General features: G+C 46.1%; 1 protein-coding gene across 1 annotated transcript; it reads right to left on the reverse strand.

Moving 5' to 3' along the window:
* Positions 1 to 3,652: 3,652 nt before the first annotated feature.
* On the reverse strand, positions 3,653 to 15,284 carry rgra (retinal G protein coupled receptor a). Its single transcript, XM_072491359.1, has 7 exons — positions 15,100 to 15,284; positions 14,145 to 14,301; positions 11,349 to 11,470; positions 9,427 to 9,580; positions 7,592 to 7,709; positions 4,568 to 4,681; positions 3,653 to 4,031 (listed from the first exon to the last, which is right to left on the reverse strand). The coding sequence occupies exons 1-7, from the start codon at positions 15,176 to 15,178 to the stop codon at positions 3,888 to 3,890; spliced, it is 888 nt and encodes a 295-aa protein (XP_072347460.1). The 5' UTR covers positions 15,179 to 15,284; the 3' UTR covers positions 3,653 to 3,887.
* Between the last annotated feature and the right edge of the window lie 3,941 nt (positions 15,285 to 19,225).

The following is a 19,225-nucleotide window of genomic DNA, read 5'->3' on the forward strand; positions in this document are numbered from 1 at the left end:
TGTCTAAGAGTCGCTTCAATGTCCCTAATGACTCTGACTCCACCACCTCTGCTGGCAGTGCATTCCACACACCCACCACTCTCTGTGTAAAGAACCTACCTCTGACATCTCCCTTATACCTTCCTCCAATCACCTTAAAATTATGTCCCCTCGTGACAGCCATTTCCACTCTGGGGAAAAGTCTCTGGCTATCCACTCTATCCATGCTTCTCATCACCTTGTACACCTCTATCAAGTCACCTCTCTGCCTTCTTCGCTCCAGTGAGAAAAGCCCTAGCTCCCTCAACCTTTCTTCATAAGACTTGCCCTCCAGTCCAGGCAGCATCTTGGTAAATCTCCTCTGTACCCTCTCCAAAGCATCCACATCCTTCCTATACTGAGGTGACCAGAACTGGACACAATATTCCAAGTGTGGTCTAACTAGGGTTTTATAAAACTGCAGCAAAACCTCGTGGCTCTTAAACTCAATCCCCCTGTTAATGGAAGCCACCACACCATATGCCTTCTGAACAACCCTATCAACCTGGGTGGCAACTTTGAGGGATCTATGTACGTGGACCCCAAGATCCCTCTGTCCCTCCACACTTCCAAGAATCCTGCCTTTAACCCTGTATTCTGCATTCAAATTCGACCTTCCAAAATGAATAACTTCACATTTATAAATGTGAAACAGGCTGTTTCATGACAGGATCTCTCGCTCTCTCTCTCTCTTCAAACAAAATTTCCAAGAAATCTCTATTGAAGTGTACAGAAAGTATCCCTGTGTTTTCTAACTGTATTTACAAGCGTTGGTCTTCCTATGATGTCTACAGTGATCTGGAGTGGTAGATTTATGGTGAATGATGTTGATGGAATTTTACAGCGCACCACTGACCTTCCCAAAATATTAGTGCCTCTATGTGCTGAAACATTGATCCAATAACCAAGCAGCAAAATCAATGTGTCATCTGTGATGAATGTAAGAAATTGGCATATATATTGCATTTTATATCTGTTGCAGTAATGTTTTTTAATGCCTAAGTTCAGACATATATATCTATTGCAGTAATATTATTAAATAATCCAGGTTATGGTTTCCAGACACTGTGGCTGTATAAGGTGCAATTAAGATGTTGTAAAAGTGAGATCATCATTCATTCCAACCATATATGTGTTCACAAAGGAAGGCTTAATGGAAATCTATTATGTTTTCAAGAGATTCCCTGGGGTGTAGTTAATAAGACATTGTGTTTCGACTTAAGTAAGCAGGTCAGGGGGTCTGCTTGCTATAAAGATGATGTAATTAATGAGAGGTGCCAGGTCTGTAGCAGGCGGTTTACCTTTTAGTTTTGCTGGGATCTTTGAGCTGAGCAGCAGCTTTTTCCAAAGGCTGTCAGGTTAAGCAGTGGTTCAACATAGACACAAGGAACCTACAGGCTGTTTCATGACAGGATCTCTCTCTCTCTTCAAACAAAATTTACAAGAAATCTCTATTGAAAGTGTACAGAAAGTATCCCTGTGTTTTCGAACTGTATTTACAAGTGGCCTTTTACCGATGATGGGTTTTGCTTGATTGGAGATTGAGAAGGTATCAATTAGAAGTTTCATTGTTTAAAATTGTTTAACAGTTAATTGTGAGCTATTTTCTGTGACATTAATACAGTTTAATACTGTGTTAATAATTAAGGTATATTTTAAAATAAAATATACTTCTTGGTCAGTGGAATCACTCCTGGAGTGAGGTATACGTTCTTGCTCGATATCCTAACAAATGTTTGGGGTCTGGTCCTGGATCTCAGGTCTTGTGAATGTTATGCCCAATGACCCACCTCCTTAACCTATGAAAGGAGGGGACAAGAGAAAGAAACAGAGCAAGTGGCAGGGAAGGCAAGCAGAAGGAATTAGACTCAAAGTAGAGGCAGTTGGAGAAATAAAGCAGAGAGCGCATTCGGAGAGAAAAACAAAACAGAAAGGAAAAGTAAACATTATTTTTAAAATAACAAAAGACGGGGACATTACATCTAGGAACTGAGACATTCCAGAATGAATGACAAGGCATGTGTGCCAAATCTGCAAACATTCTTATATCTCATCAAGGATAGAAACAATGGCCCCATCCATCATAATCAGGAACAGTAGCAACATAATTCTTCGATTCAATTCATATTTTCTTAAGAAATATCTTGAAGCCTTTCACCTGATGAATGGTTCTTATGAAATATAGTGACGGAGATGTTAAAGTGTTCAATAGTGCCCATAATTTCACAACTGTAATTTTCACAAATCGCACTCGTTAGAATCTTAATGCTGTTCTGAATTAAGAATTTGTTGTTATTAATGTCTTGAGTTTTCTGATAAAAACACAATCCTCCTTTACCCCCGACTGTAAAGTAATAAGACACTAATGGTATAATGTTTCAACTAAGGTGAGCTAATGAAATCGTGCCAAAAAAAATTTGTATTTGAGAAATAAATCCCAGGCTTTTCCCTACTCCCTTACACTGACCAACCCAGTCTGACATTGTGCCAGGGATAAAGGATTACATTGATTTCCCACTGCAGGGGCTAACCAAATATCCATTCTTCAACCTCAACAATTCAAATATGTTAACTTTAATCGTTGAAAATGGAAGCAGAATGGGTTTGTCATTCTCTATAGCAATGTCCAAATTCTGTGCATTGTTAAATGTTGAGCCCAAAGGTATACATAGATTAGAGGGTCAGTACTTGTAAATATATCAAGTTACAAAGAGTAGGACAATAACAATTTACAGCTAAATTTCCAATTGCTCTGAGATTTTTATAAGTGATTGAATAATCCTTTCTGAATTATGTCAAAATACCTGACCACTGAAGAATGGGGGGTTTCGGTGAGCTTATAAATGTCTGGTATTGAATCTAATGTTGGAACCCCCTTGAGTTTAAAATGGAAAAGATGAACACTCGAGCAAAATACATGGCCACCCAGTTAAGGCTATGCCACAAAGCTTAAGGAGCATTGTGTATTCTGCAGCTAGTCAGAATAATATACAAAGCTAATTGAAAAGAACTAAGAGTATTGTAAAATAATTTTTACTTTGGTAAAATGACTCATCCTTGTATATCTATAAAATGCAATATTATTTTTTTTAATTTCTCCAACAACAGCTCCATCTTCAGGCTGATTTGCAATTCTTTTCTAATTGACACAAGTCAGCAGATTCCATTTTAGTCCTGAGCATCTGTTTTTGAAAATGGCGTTGTTGATATGTAGGCGTGTGCCGCATGAACACACTTCCTTCGTTGAAAGATTGAATCTATTTGCACGTTTTCCGTGCCTGCGTGGGTTTCCTCCGGGGGCTCCGGTTTCCTCCCACAGTCCAAAGATGTTAAGGTTAGGTGGATTGGCCACGCTAAATTGCCCCTTAGTGTCCAAAGATGTGCAGGTTAGGTAGGATTATGGGGAGAAGGTGGGAGGGTGGGCCGAGGTAGGGTGCTATTTCCAGAGGGTCGGTACAGACTAGATGGGCTGAATGGCCTCTTTCGGCACCATAGGAATTCTATGGTTCTATGTTTCAAGCTTTACCTTCTTTTTAAACCAAGTTGCGTATTACTAATTGCTCATCGCTCCACTTAAACAATCCTTTATAAACCAGGATGAAATGCAATGCATCAAAGGGACTGAAACAGAACATAGAATATAGATCATCATTTATTTGCAACAAACCGAACAGTCATTGTAAATGTTTTGGGTATAAGGTTGTTGGGAGTTAAAAGCTTTAAGGCATTTTCAAGTGCTGTTATAAGCTAGCAGTACCTTCATTCTAACATCTTGTTTGTACAGGGTAGAAACAACTTGAGATACAGATTGGGTCGAGAGCTTGTCAGTTCCTGTTCCAACAGCTGTACTGTAAACTGTTGTGTTTTATTTATTTAACTTTTCCATCCGTTTCAATGGGTTCCATTTTCTGTCCCGTTAGGAAGGACCAGATCCCGCCTCTGTAGTCTGGGTTCCCTAGAGCATAGACAAAGGCATTGGCTATCGGGGATGTCTTTGCAAGGACGACCGGAAGCTGCCAAAACAAGGGGAAACAGAAAATGTGTTATAGCGACATCTGTTTTGAAAGTCCATAAAACTGAGTAATAGAAACAGCAAATATCGAGAGACCCCACGTGAATCAGTAATCGCATTTTCACACCTCTTCCCAAAACAACAAAACGATAAGCATTTTCCAGATATAAAAACAGGAAATGTTCTGCAGACGGGCTATTGAGACTCAAACTGTTAACTCTGTTTCTCTCTCCACAGATGCTGTCAGACCTGCTGAATTTTTGTAGAGTTATTTGTTTGTATTTTGGGTTCCCAACATCCACAGTATATTGCTTTTATGTGAGCATTTTCCAGATTTTCTGTCAATCTCTAAACAAGAGGCTAACATAGAATTCTGTTTGTCTGTAATTAGCACAGTTGAAAAATAAACTGAATATTAAACCGTTTGTCCATTTTTATAATAACTTTTAACTCCCATCTGTGCAATGCAACCTCCCACCCCCCACCACCCACCTCGTACGCGCCCTTCTCAACCTGACACCAGCCTCTCTCACTTACCATTCGCAGTTTTGGAGATAAGACAGTCACATTTTCAAAGGCAGCATACATGCACAACAAACTATAAGGTCCCCAGCAAATTATTAGGATTTTAAAAGGCAATCCAGTGTTAAACTGAGTGAAAAAAAAAACAGATTGTGGTTAGAATGGTTCAAGGTCATGCAATGTTTCTATCACCACAAAGCTAAACCATCAGGTCCCACTAGATTTCTCTCGACTGTGTCTATGATATTCCCCAACCTGTCGATTTCTCATTATTTATCAGAGATATGCCAATCCAAGCTTGCAAAATCGTTACTGTCACAACAGCACGTTTCTTTCACTGCTTTAGCTTGCTGGCATTTTACCCTATACCTAGGTATTGAGATTCATTCCTTACTGCATTATGGTTCCATGAGTGTTTGTTGCTCTCCAGCTCAATTCACTGAGCTTCTGAGCGCCCATCCTAAGGTTCCCCTAATGGTTCATCTCATGTACCTTGTGAGCAGCCAAGCTCTACACGCAAGGAACTCCCAGTTCAGATCTGCATTCAGTGGGTCTCAGGAAGGGTCGAACAACTGACCTCACTGGGCCATGGAGGGCAAAGTTGGCCATATCCCCACTTCTGACCATTATCCACTGGTCCCTGCTGGAGCCCATCATAGAGTCCTAGAAAGTTTACAACACAGTAAGAGGACACTCGGCCCATCATGGTGCGCCGTACAAATATTGAGCCGCCCAGCTTAATCCCACTTTCCAGCATTTGGTCTAGAGCCCTGTAGGTTACAGCAGTTGAGGTGCGTAGCCAGACACTTTATGCCTACAACCTTTTCAGGCAGTGAGTTCCCTCTGGGTGCAAAGATATCTCCTCATCTCCCCTCTAATAGTTCTACCAATCACTTTAAATCCATGCGCCATAGTCCCTGACCTCTATGATAAGGTAAATAGGCTCTTCCTATCCACACAATCCAGGCCCCTCACAATCTCCATTACAAAACCCCTCTGCCTTCTTTGTTCCATGATGAACAACCCCAGACAGTCCAATCCTTCCTCATAGCTCCAATGTTCCAGTCTTGACAACATCTTGGTAAACCTCCTCTTGTACCCTCTCTAGTATAATGACATCCTTTCAATAATGATGAGGTGACCAGAACTGCCCACAGTACTCAAGCTGAGGCCTAACAATGGTTTTATATAGTTCCAGCATAATCTCCCTGCTCTTATAGTCTCTGCCTTGGCTAATAAAAGGAAGGATTCCATTTGCCTTCTTATCCACCTGTCCTGCTACCTTCAGGGATCTGAACACATTCGCTCCAAGGTCTCCCACCTCCTCTACACCTTTCAGTATCTTCCCATTGATTGTCTATTTCTGGACCTTGCTTGACCTCCCCAAACGCATCACCTCACACTTCTCTGGCTTGAATTCCATTTGCAACTTTTCTGCCACCCTGACCAGTCCATTGATATTCCTCCTCAGTCCACTCCTCCTCAGAAGGGCCTCCTCAATATGAGGCTCATGAAACTAACACATATGCGCGAGGGAAGGGAAAAAATTGACTCAGTCACATGGTTCAGAAAGTGATGCTCGTATAAGTTCCTGAACATTTCCATTCAGAGGCAAGGAGAGTGAAATCTGTCCTACAGCCATGCAAAATGGGCAAAAGTAAATGGAACAATCTTCTGTCCAAATTCCTTTTCCGTTTAAGTCTATAGACAGACCCTGAACTGTTCGATTGAGTGATTATCTATTGCAGTCAGGTTGTCAACCATGTGTGGATTTATCCCTAACATAACCTCACCAATTGTAACACAGTCAGACTCTGCTCAGAGCAATAATTAATACTCAGCATCTATTAATGCTGACCAGAGGTCTTGTGGCGCAGAGGGTAGTGCGCTTGCCTCCAGGAGGATGCTACAGTTTCGAGTCCCATCCCAGGACCTGACGGCCGAGAAAGGTCTGTTTGTAACACGGTCAAACAGGTTGGGTGCGTCAACCTGCGTAATCCTTCCAAACACCCCAATGGTTGGGGGTCAGAGCGGGACAGACGCCCAGTCAGCCCCTCTGGAGGTGGAGTGGCGCCCCTCAAGCTATAACCCCCTGGTGCCAGACTCCTTGGGCACGATTCTCCACTCCCACGCCGAAGTGGCCGCGCCGTCGTGAACGCCGTCGAGGTTCACGACGGCGCGGAACGTCCCCGGTCCCGACCGATTCAGGCCCTGACAATGGGCCAGTATCGGGGCCGCGTCATCTACATGCGCCAGGCCTTGTCGCCCGCGTAAAAGCGGCGCCGCATAGATGATGCGGCCGGCGCCGCATAACGGGCGTCAGCCGCGCATGCGTGGTTGCCGTCCTCTCTAAGTCCGCCCCGCAAGAAGATGGGGGACGGATCTTGCGGGGCCGCGGAAGGAAGAAGGTCCTCCTTCAGAGAGGACGGCCCGGCGATCGGTGGGCACCGATCGCGGGCCACCCCACGTTCCAGGTAAAGCCCGGTGAAAGACTATCTAAGTCCAACCACCAGGTGAGGGAAGAGGAAGGGAATGGAAGAAAATCTTTGAATTCTAATTTCCAGTGCTACACTAAAACACTCTGACAGCCTTGTTGAATAACTCTCTCTATTAATGACTGGCTCAATACATCCCTGTTGCTTCTCTGGCTGGGAATTTCCAGCCATTACGGCCGGCGGGATCTTCCAGTCCCCCGTCCCAGCCTGTGGCCGATGCCCTGGTGGCCCGGCTGGCGAACAGCTCACATGGCCATTGACATTGGCAGGACTGGAAGGTGCACTGACTGCCAATCGTGAGCTGCCACACCTGCCAAAAAACATGGCGTGGGGAGGAAAATCCTGGCCCCTGTGTCTTGCCATCCTGACTAATTAACCAGAGGCAGTTCTGTGCAGTGGGTCCTTTTATACAGAAGGGGTTTAGAGCAGAAATATGCACTTAAAATCATTTTTAATCCAGAAGTGCGTTGCCATGACAATGAAAAGCTCGAAGGAATTTCTGTTTCTGTTGCGCTCTTAATGAGATTACGTAACTTTGTTTTACCTTGGTTTGTCCAGTTTTCTTGAATTTATTCGCACATGACTGGTAAGAAGTTGCCAAGATGAAAAGTGGAAAGACAAATTCGCAAACTGCCACCGGAATGAAGAATGAGACAAATTTCCTGGAAAACAAAAGTCAAGATACAGACGGTATTATATGTTGCATTCTGATCCACGATTTTCTAAAGTATCTGAAGTTTGTATTAATCAGTCATAAAAACAGAAAACGCTGGATAAACTCAGCAGGTCTGGCAGCATCTGTGAGGAGAGAAATAGAGTTAATGTTTCGAGTCCGTGTGACTCCTCTTCAGAACTGAAGAGGGTTAGAAATGAAATGAATTATATAGTTGGGGGAGGGGGAGCAGAAACGAAGGTCAAGGATAATTCGGAGCTAAGGAGAGGTTGATAGAGATGTCATGGACATAAGTCAAAGGGGTGTTAATGATGGCATCAAGGACTGAAGAAATGCTAATAGTGGCATAAAGTTAAGCTAGTAGAATGTGTTAAAAGGAGAGCAAGGGTCAGTGGTCCATTGAAGAGGGATAACACAGTGGCTCAGTGGCTAGCACTGCTGCCTCATGGCGCCGGGGACCCTGGTTCGACCCCAGCCCCGGGTCACTGTCTGTGTGGAGTCTGCACATTCTCCCCAAGTCTGAGTGGGTCTCACCCCAACACAAAGATGTGCAGCGTGGGTGAATTGGCCACGCTAAATTGCCCCTTAATTGGAAAAATGAATTGGGTACTCTAAATATATTTTAAAACATTTTTTTTAAAAGTGGTCAGTTGAAGGAAAACTGAAAAACGAGGGACAGATGGCTCCATAGGGAAGGGGTGGGTTTGTACTACAGCAAACCAAGGAAATCCGGAAACAATTTTGTTTTCAGATTTCCAGTATCCACAGTATTTCACTTTGATTCTCTACATCCATGAGCTGGTGCTCAAAAAAAGCAGGAGGCACTCCTTATTTAAACTGATGGTCGGGATTCTCCGATCCCTTGACCAAGTTCTGACGCTGGCATCAAAGGCGGCGCGAGCCATGCCAGCGTCAATGGGCCTCCAGGCCCAGGTATTCACCCCTTCCCAGGGCGCTTCTATGGTGCCAGAGTGGTGTCCGCTGCTTGAGTCGGCACGCCACGGCCAGCTCAAGATCGCGCATGCGCGTGGGTTCCTGTCTCTGCGCCGGCCCCCGGGCACAATGGCAGAGCCCTACAGGGGCCCGGCGCGGAGGAACATAGGCCCCCCCATAGAAATAGCCCGCCCGCCGATTGGTAGGCCCCGATCGCGGGTCAGGCCACCATGGAGGCCCCCCCCCGGAGTTGGATCCCCCTGCCTCCCCTACCAGGACGGCCCCTGCAACCAAAACTCCGAGGTCCCGCCGGGTAGGACCATACGTAACCTATGCCGACGGGTCTCGACCGAACTCGGCGGGCACTCGGCCCATCGAGGCGCGGAGAATCACCGGGTGGCGGCGTTTTCAGCGGCCCCCGACCGGCGCAGTGGTGCTCCCGCGGGCGCCAGAGAATCGGCGGGCCAGCGTCTGAGCAGCGTGGCGTGATTCTCGTCCCCCCCCCGGCAATTGTCCGACCCAGCAGGGGATGGGAGATTCCCAGCCAATGTATCCAAACGTGCCTGATATTGGTGGTTTAGCGTGAGTGTGAAGCAGTTCCTAATTCCAATGACACTGATAATCATAGAATCTCCTGTTCCATCCATGTGGCCGACTCTTACCTGCTCTCTAGAATGGCCCAGCAAGCTACCCGGTCACAATGAACTACTACCGCCAGCGAGGCCTCCACATCATGTGAATTAATCACATTTTTAAAAAATTCACATACCTACCTGTCACCTTTGGAGTAATCCAAAGTGCAGCAAGTTCTCAATGGTTCATAGTCATATTCACCCCATCCCAATAACGGCATAGCGGCCCAGAATGCAGCAAATCCCCAGATAATTGATAGGACAATTACTGTGCTCTTCCATTGCAGTCTTGACCCTGTGACATAGGTTCAACACATGGACGTCAATTTGTAGATCAATGCTCCTTTGCCTTCAACGAAAGAACATTTAAGTTAAACCACCTCGTACCATTGAGATTACCAATTAGAATTTGAGTGGTCACTTGACAAAAATATGTACACTTTTAATGTCACGGCTTGCTCAAATTATCAGGCCATGGGCCAACTATTGTCATAATTCTGATACATCAAGGCTCAGTCTCAAAGTCCAATGGGTCAATGTCTTTAGTCAACCATTCGCTAAATGACACACCAAAATGGCCCAAATCTGATCATGTGGACCATTTCAGGGTCAGTCACGATGCCTTTCCCGTAGCTGGGGTGCTTGCGATTTGCTGTTCAGCCATGGTTCAATGGGGACTAGGGAGCAGACTGGAAGCCGCGGAATTCTAGTCCAGCAACGATTCACCCTCCTCGGGTTAGAGGAGGAGAATAGCGAGCAATTTAAAAATGAAATCAGCTTTAGTGCTCAGCTGAGTTCAAGGAAGGGATTATGTTCCACATGCTCCTTACATAACTAAGCAGCATTCCGGCCGTTAGAGATCACACTGCTTGTTAGAAATCACATTGCTCGTAATGCTTTGTCAAAGGAGGAACCGAAGTGAGTAAAACTTTCACCTTCTTGGCAAAAGTAAACCAACAAATTCTTTGAATAAAGGTCAACTCAACGTTCAATCGCCTGTCCCTCACTAATCCTTAATTTGCTCACAAAGGCTGAATTCTAATGAGACTCGATGACTGGTTCTTTGAAGATGGGCAACAAATTGAGTGGATTTGGCACCCGTTGTTCTGCTTCCCATTGTTCACATCCCTGACATTCAGGCGAACAAATTTGCTTGTTACCCAGAGGTTTCAGGCTGTCAAGGTTGTCACCTGCGAACGTTTTTAACAAAAAACATGGGCGGGATTCTCCCCTACCCGGTAGGGTGGGGGGTTCCGGCGTGATGGAGTGGCGGGAACCACTCCGGCGTTGGGCCGCCCCAAAGGTGCGGAATTCTCCGCACCTTTAGGGGCCAAGCCCTCACCTTGAAGGGCTAGGCGCGCGCCGGAGTGGTTTCCGCTCCGCCGGCTGACGGGATAGGCCTCGGGCGACGCATACGCGGGAGCGTCAGCGGCCGCTCACGGCATCCCCGCGCATGCGTAGGGGAGGGGGTCTCTTCCGCCTCTGCCATAGTGAAGACCATGGTGAAGGCGGAAGAAAAAGAGTGCCCCCACGGCACAGGCCCGCCCGCGGATCGGTGGGCCCCGATTGCGGGCCAGGCCACTGTGGGGGCACCCCCCGGGGCCAGATCGCCCCGCGCACACCCCCAGGACCCCGGAGCCTGCCCGCGCCGCCTTGTCCCGCCGTTCAAAAGGTTTAATCCACGCCAGCGGGAGAGGGTTGTCAGCGGCGGGACTTCGGCCCATCGCGGGCCGGAGAATCGCCGGGGTTGGGCCCGCCGACCGGCGCGATTCCCACCCCCGCCGAATCTCTGGTGGCGGAGAATTCGGGACTCGGCGGGGGCAGGATTCACACCAGCCCCCGGCGATTCTCCGACCCGGTGGGGGGTCGGAGAATCGCGCCCCATGTTCTTGGTAAAACAGAATGGCTTTTTTTTTAGGGTTCAAAATTTCCAGCACTACCCCCCCCCCCTCAGATTTATTTAGGGAAACGCACACTGAAAATAAGATAGAATCAAACGCACACACATGCTTTGTCAGCAGGCAGTGCTAACTGTGCCGAAGAATTAGCTTGTAATTACTTACTGCTGCAGCTTAGATGGTACCTGTCCCAGGCAATGGCTGCACATGCATTAATGCTTGCCAGGGATGCTAGAAATCCTTGGAAACCATGGGTCTGGCAGCCTTCAGTTCCATACGGCCAGTACCTAGAAGGAAGGCAGGCAAGAGATGTATCAAAGTGTCTATGGGAGGCCAAAATTAAATATCCTGAATATAGGGTGGCAAGGCGGCACAGTGGTTAGCACTGCTACCTCACGGCACCAGAGACCCGGGTTCGATTCCAACCTTGGATGACTGTCTGTGCGGAGTCTGCACGTTCTCCCCGTGTCTGCGTGGGTTTCCTCCGGGTGCTCCAGTTTCGTCCCACAGTCACAAAGATGTGCTGGTTACGTGGATTGGCCGCACTAAATTGCCCCTTAGTGTCCAAAACTTTGGGTGGATTACAGGGATAGGGTGGGGGCATGGGGATAGGTAGGGTGCTCTTTCGGAGTGCGGGTGCAGACTCGCATTGTAGGGATTCTATGGTACAATGGTCACCAATAAATCAGTAGCAAATTTAGGGAAAACAACTTTATCCAGGGATTGGTTATGGCGTGGAACATGCTGCCAGTAGCATTGATGTATTTAATGGATCACAGGAAGAGGAAAGGAATTGAAAGCTAAGCGCACCAATGGCTTCAGTGCCACTACATGGTCTCGTCTAGACCTGGAAAAATTGATCAATTTTGCTTCCAATTTCCACTTCTCTATCATCTTAACATGGTCCATCTTCCCTTCCCTTCCTTGACCTCTCTAACGCCATTTCGAGGAATAGACTGTCCATTAGTATCCATCACAAACCCACCGGCTCCCACAACTTCCTCGGCTACAGCTCTTCACACCTCACATCCTGTAAGGATTCCATCCCATTCTCCCCAATTGCTCAGCTCAAGGGCAGGTGAGGATGGGCGACAATGTTGGGCCTTTCCAGTGACATCCACATCCCATGAAAGAGTGAATGCCAAAAGAAACTTGAATTTAGCTCATGGAGTTGGAAGGACAAACTATATGTTACCATCCCCATGTTGTTTGGCAGCATGGTAGCACAGTGGTTAGCACAGTTGCTTCACAGCTCGAGGATCCCAGGTTCGATTCCCGGTTTAGGTGGCTATCTGTGCGGAATATGCACGTTCTCTCCGTGTGTGCGTGGGTTTCCTCCGGGTGCTCCGGTTTCCTCCCACAGTCCAAAGATGTGCCGGTTAGGTGGATTGGCCATGATAAATTGCCCTTAGTGCCCAAAACGTTTAGGTGAGGTTACTGGGTTACGGGGATAGGATGGCGGCGTGGACTTAAGCAGTGTGCTCTTTCCAAGGACCGGTGTAGATCTGATAGGCTGAATAGCCTCCTTCTGCACTGTGAGTTCTATGATTCTATGATTCCCAGTTACTTCGCCTCTGTCACATCTGTTCCGATGATACCACTTTCCAAAATGATGCTGCTGACATGTCTTCCTTCTTCCTTAATCGTGGTTCCCCAACCACTGTGGGTGACAGGGCACTCAACCATGTCCAACCCATCTCCCATACCCCTGCTCTCATCCTTTCCCCTCACAGAACCAGGATAGGGTCCCCCTTGTCCTCACTTTTCATTCCATGGGCCTCTGCATTAAAAGGTTCATCCTCCACCAGTTCCGCCTCCAGTATGATGCTACCCCCAAACCCAACATCCCCTCACTCCCCCCTTCAGCATTTCATGGGGACCCTTGCTTCTGGGATACCCTGGTCCACTCTTCCATCACCCCCAACATCTTACCCTCTTCGCATGGCATCATCCCCTGCAATTGAAGAAGGTGTAACACCTGCCCCATTACCTCCTCCCTGCTCATTATCCAAGGGTCTAAACACACTTTTCAGGTGAGGTAGCATTTCATGTGCACCTCCTTCAATCTGGTCTGTTGCATTCACTGCTCCCAATGTAGTCTACTCTACATTGGAGAGGCTAAACACAGACTGGGTGACTGCTTTGTAGAACAGCTCCGGTCCGTCCGCAAGCAGGACCCAGACCTTCCTGTCGCTGCCATTTCAACTCACCATCCTGCTCCCATGTCCTCATGTCCGTCCTTGGCCTGCTGCAATGTTCCAGTGAAGCCCAGCACTAACTGGAGGAACAACACCTCATCTTCCAATTAGGCACGTTACACCTTCACCCGATTTTATTTCTATCAATTTATTTTCATTTCTTCCATCGATCCGTTTTTCCCCCTCACCATTGTCTCCCTGGCCCCACCCCACTAGGGCCGTCTGTTCCCTGTTCCAAGTTGTGATACATTGCTTACCCCTGTTCTGACATTAAGACATTCTCATCTTTTGATGTACCACGATCAGTCCCCTCCTTAGTCGTCATCAGCACCATTTACATTCCTTTTGTTTTTTTGCCCATGACATGCTTGTAATCGGCAGCTGTCACCAGCCCTCTATCCAGCCCCACTGCTCCACGCTAGCCCCCCCGCCCCCCCCCCCCCCCCCCCCACCCCACCTCCTACAACAGTATAAAGCTGACCCTATTTCTACTTCCCTCTAGCTTTGGCAAAGAGTCAACCAGACTCGAAACGTTAGCTCCATCCTCTCTTCACAGATGTTGACAGACCTGCCGAGATTGACCAGCCTTTTCTGTTGTTTGTTTGAGAAAGATATGTGGAGTGGTTGAGATGAAGTACAGTGAGAGGGGACTGGTGGGGAATAACACTGGTATGGACCAGTTGAGCCCAGTGACCTATTTCTGCGATGTGCACACAATGGAATTCCTCCAAAACCAAACTAAATGATTGATTTGTACATCTACCTCAGAAAGCTTGAGAAAGCAGCTACAAATGCATTCAGGCAGATCCCAGAGTCGGATACAGCCAAGCTGACCACGAGGAGATTACTTGGTGTCTGGAGTTCTTTTATCTTGTAAAAGGACAACATTGTTATGGCGTTCAGGAGCAGTCCAAGGAGAGCTGTGGAGCAGAGATCAAAGAAATCTGAGAACGAGTTCAAATGACGAAGCAAGAATCTTCTTATTCATTTCGACTGGATCACACAGATGTTTATGTTGGCTTTTTTGTTTTGAAAGGCAGAATCTAATTGAGATAACACTGCAGGAACAAATACACCTTTAACCCAAAGTGAAATCTGAAGAACTTTCACCCACAGAGAGCCAAGTAGCAAAATACCCACCTATTCAGTAATATCAAAACAGATTAAAGAATTTAGTGAGTTGTCGAACTGGCTCAGGCACAGTCAAACTTACTAACGATGCAATCAAAACAGAAAACTAGTCCAAAACTTGCAGCATTTGACCAAGCACAGAGATAATAATAATAATAAATAAAATATAAGATAAATGAAATATACATGGGAAGTCGCTCCTGACACACACTTTCCACATAACCATTGGAGCCCTGGGATCCTATGGTTGCACACAACTTGGTGCTAGCACAATAGTTGTGAAAGATTAACACCCTTTCTCTTGCTGAATGCATTAGTCTCGGGGCTTTTCACAGTAACTTCATACTTGTGACAATAAAAGATTATTATTATTATTATTAGTCATGCACACCAATTTACACAACCCTGAAGTTTGCTTTTTATTTACACATGCTAAAACACATGGACGTTCAAGCGCATCGCACTGCCAACTCTTTATAAATAGTGGCGGGAAGTGAAGACTTGATGGAGTGCACATTGACATACATCTTTTCCACTGGCTTCTGTGAAACCAGGCAATCAGGAACGAACCCCAGCCCCAGCTTTACCTTCCAGTAACAGAGTGGTGCCCAATGCGAACACTTCCAGTTCAGTGAATCCCTCAATCGATGGTTCGATAGTTGCCATCCTTACACTCTGGATCCGGTAAGAACCTGACTTGTTCACTGTAAACACTGCCTACCAAAAAAGAAAATCACAAATCGCTTCTGGAAAGGCATTAACCCAGCACGGGATACGTGCCAGTTGTTTTTATTATAAACTCTGGGAGAGAGGGGAGGGCAGGGAGGGAGGTTTAGCAATTTTCAAGAGTGTCCCATGACTGCAGAGCTTAACCAGTCATCTCTGCAGACCCAGAAACGAGTTCATTGAATCACAACAAGGTCTTTGTGAAGGAGCCAGAATGCCGAATTGTTTGGGGTGAGGGCTGTAACTGGCAGCTTACATTCCCATTCAGGCGCAGCTCTCACTGCTTTCCATCCTTTAGTAACAAGCCTCTCATGCTTGCAAATAGAACATAGAAAATACAGTGCAGAAGGAAGCCATTCGGCCCACCGAGTCTGCACCGACCCACTTAAGCCCACACTTCCACCCTATCCCAGTAACCCAATAACCCCTCCTAACCCTTTTGGACAATAAGGGCAATTTAGCATGCCCAATCCACCTAACCTGCACGTCTTTGGACTGTGGGAGGAAACCGGAGCACCCGGAGGAAACCCATGCAGACACGGGGAGAATGTGCAGACTCCACACAGGCAGTGACCCAGTGGGAAATTGAACCTGGGACCCTGGCGCTGTGAAGCCACAGTGCTATCCACTTGTGCTACCGTGCCGCCCAAATAATCTTACTTAATGACAAATATCAAAAGCCTGTTTATCTAAAGGATGCACTTAAACGATTAATAGCGCTTATGTTGATTGAGATATGCTGTTAAATACAATTGGGTTCGCTCCTGTATATATCCTCAATGTTGACAATCGGTGACGGAGTTGATTAGGCTTCATGCTTAACACTTATCTAACCATTTCTCCCGATACTCTCAATAATGTTTGTGTTTCACTGTGTGTCTCCTCGCTCAAATTTTTCACTAATTTATCATTTTGTGACACCCCATTGAAGAGATGGTCCCAGTCAATCGCTGCTGCTAATTGTGGTACAATTGTCGTGCGAATCAGAGCTAAGACCCACACTGTCACACATGTGGGTAATGTTTCAGCACCATTACACACTGTCCTAGGGGAGACTGCAGCGAGGAAGAGATCCTCACCCAACTTCTTCTGGAATGTCAGCCAGAAGGTTGCCAGACCACTCCAGGCATAGTGCAACATTCCCTCCATCATGTCCTGAGAGGCCAGACAAAGTACTCAAGACTCTGGGGTGGGCAACCGCAGAGGCAGGGTCTGCCACCTCAGACTCAAGTCCATACCTCGCTGAAAGATTAATGAAAGGCAAGAAAAGGTCAGCGTTAAAATTACGGGTGCTACAATTCAAGAGGTTTGAAACCTCCACAGCACCACTTCCTTGAGGTATTGCTGCTAAATACATATAACACAGATTGTTTTTCAAGAGGCAAACTCTCAAGGTTGAGTGCATTAGGCCTTTTCTTCTAGAACGATAGAATTCCCACAGTGCAGAAGGAGGTCATTTAGCCCATCGAGTCTGCACTAACCCTCTGAAAGAGCACTCAACCTCGGCCCACTCCGCCACCCTATCTCCTTAACCCCACCTGACATGCACATCTTTGGACATGAAGGGGAAATTTATCAGGGCCAATAATACACCTAATTTGCACATCTTTGGACTGTGGGAGAAAACCGGAGCACCTGGAAGAAATCCACGCAGACGCGGGAAGAACGTGCAGATTCCACACAGACAGTTACCCAAGGCCGGAATTGAACCCGGGTCCCTGGCGCTGTGAGGCAGCAAAGCTAATCACTGTGTCACAGCAGTCAATTCAAAGGCAGCAAAGAAGATGCATTATTTACTTGGGCAGGCAATATTGTATTGATAATTGCGAATTATTTCTGTATTAGTATATTTAGGAAAGAAAGAATATGCATTTATACATTTAAATGACCTGACCTAATGTTTGTGGACATAGCCAATGTCACCTGAAATTTCCTGTGCATGGTTTGTGATGAATGGACTGTTCTTGGCTGGGGTTGCAATATTAGACACTAAAACTGGCTACAACACATTTAGCTGAGAGTGTGGACAAATAGCCAGGGTTGGTGCTTGTACCCCTCTTGCAAGAATGGATGTGCGGACTTCAGGGCTGGATCAGTATGTGTTCAGATACTCCCCATGGTCAATATCTACTGTCAGGGCATACATATGAAGAATAGCCATCTGGTCAGTAAGTTGTTGGGGCCAAGCAGTCAGAATGAGTCAGCGGTTTCAAGAGAAATGACGAATGCGGAAAAAACAGCAGGAGAAAATTGACATGTACCTTAATTTTAAAAACTTATCTGTGCTACAGTCAGACAAACAATGGTTTGCTTATTACAGTGCCACTGCTGTGAACTCAGATAAAAATTATTTGCATGAACCAAATGATCAGTTAAATTCTGGGAATATTCATATCGTCAGAGCATGTGAACACAACATCCCATCCACACCATAGATTTTCTTAAAATAAGTATGCTTTCCATTATTGCAAAGTAACAGGATGTGAACCATCATTTGCTTTGGATTTTCAGCTATGGCTGAGCAATGAGTTAGATTAAGGAAATCATAACTCGAGTTGCCATTTGTGACGAGTCTCTGCCATATTTGTAAGACCATAGAATTCCTACAGTGCAGAAGGAGACCATTCGGCCCATCAAGTTTGCATCGACCCTCTGAAAGGGCACCCTACCTTGGGTCACTACCCCACCCTATTCCCGTAACCCCACCTCACCTCCACATCTTTGGACACCAAGGGGCAATTTAGCATGGCCAATCCACCTAACTTGCAAGTCTTTGGAATGCGGGAGGAAACCCACGCAGACACGGGGAGAATATGTAAACTCCACCCAGATAAAACTGATGCAGTCCTTTAACAGGCTTTATGTCAGCTACACACTCGCAATTAAATAATGGAAAATAATGGACTGTCGCTGGGCACAAAAATTTGGCAAAACCTGAGATCCAGAGTAAAATCAATAGGCACAAATTCATAGAGAAAAATCGAGATTGGAACAAGACTTGTTTTGAGACCAATTGAGGGGGCAATGCAATTTGACCGAATGATATGTAGTTATTTTACCGTATTTAGTAGATGAGGTAAATTGGTGAAAGTAATTATCTTGGATAAAGTTAACCAAAGCAAAAAGTAAAATGTGACCCATTAGAGATAAAATTACGGTTGTTTAAAACAGGTGATGATTTGTACTTGGGCATTAGGAGCACAATATCAATATTTACTGCCTGTCACAAAATGTCAACAGTTTGGTAAAACGTGAAGAACACAGTAAAATATTTCAAGAAGACATGGATAGGGTTAGTAGAACAACCTGACGTGGAAGGAGACATTTAATGCAAAGAAGTACAGAGTGATGCATTTTACTGCCGGAAAACGAAGAAAATAAGGGATACACTCAATGGGAAGGCGCGAACATTTGTGGAAGATGAGAAAGATTTAAGGATGGGTAAATGTGTAGATGCTGAGAAGGCAGGTTACCACAGTTAGGGTTTGGCAGGACCCACAGATATGTATTTGTGGCATTTTGATCGTTGTGGCCAACGAAGCCACGCTGGTTCCCGATCATGTTGGCATGCCTTGTTTCAGGCAGTGGAAGGTTGCTGAAAAGAACCTTCTGGCAAAGTGTCAGAGAGTCACACCTCATTGTGCTGCCACTGTGAGTTCCATTGGCACAGATATCACTGGGAAGGAGAATCTCTTACTAATGTCTATTCTGGTGAGGTTTTCTACTTCTCTGCAATTGTTGGGTGCGGGTGTGGTTGGGAGAGCACAGAACACCAATAAGGAAGCCTGGCCTCCTTGGCATCTTTTCACTTGCCCCTTTATCCTTCGAACAGGTCACCTTGAAGTTTCCTGGTTTAAAATAAAAATAATTTCCGGGATGTGGGCGAGGCTGGTTAGGCCCAGCATTTATTGCCCATCCCCTGTTGCCCTTCAGAATGTCACCACGAGCTGTCTTCTTGAACCGCTGCAGTCCCTGAGGTGCAGGTAC

Source organism: Scyliorhinus torazame, chromosome 28, assembly GCF_047496885.1.
Source record: "Scyliorhinus torazame isolate Kashiwa2021f chromosome 28, sScyTor2.1, whole genome shotgun sequence".
NCBI classification, from domain to species: Eukaryota; Metazoa; Chordata; class Chondrichthyes; order Carcharhiniformes; family Scyliorhinidae; genus Scyliorhinus; species Scyliorhinus torazame.

Coding starts and splice junctions, on each gene's coding strand:
- rgra (XM_072491359.1), bottom strand. CDS start 15,178: ATGGCAACTATCGAACCATCGATTGAGGGATTCACTGAACTGGAAGTG. Junction 14,302..15,099: donor CACCACTCTGTTACTGGAAG/GTAAAGCTGGGG, acceptor TCTGCTCCACAG/CTCTCCTTGGACTGCTCCTG. Junction 4,682..7,591: donor AGAAAACTGGACAAACCAAG/GTAAAACAAAGT, acceptor TTTTTCACTCAG/TTTAACACTGGATTGCCTTT.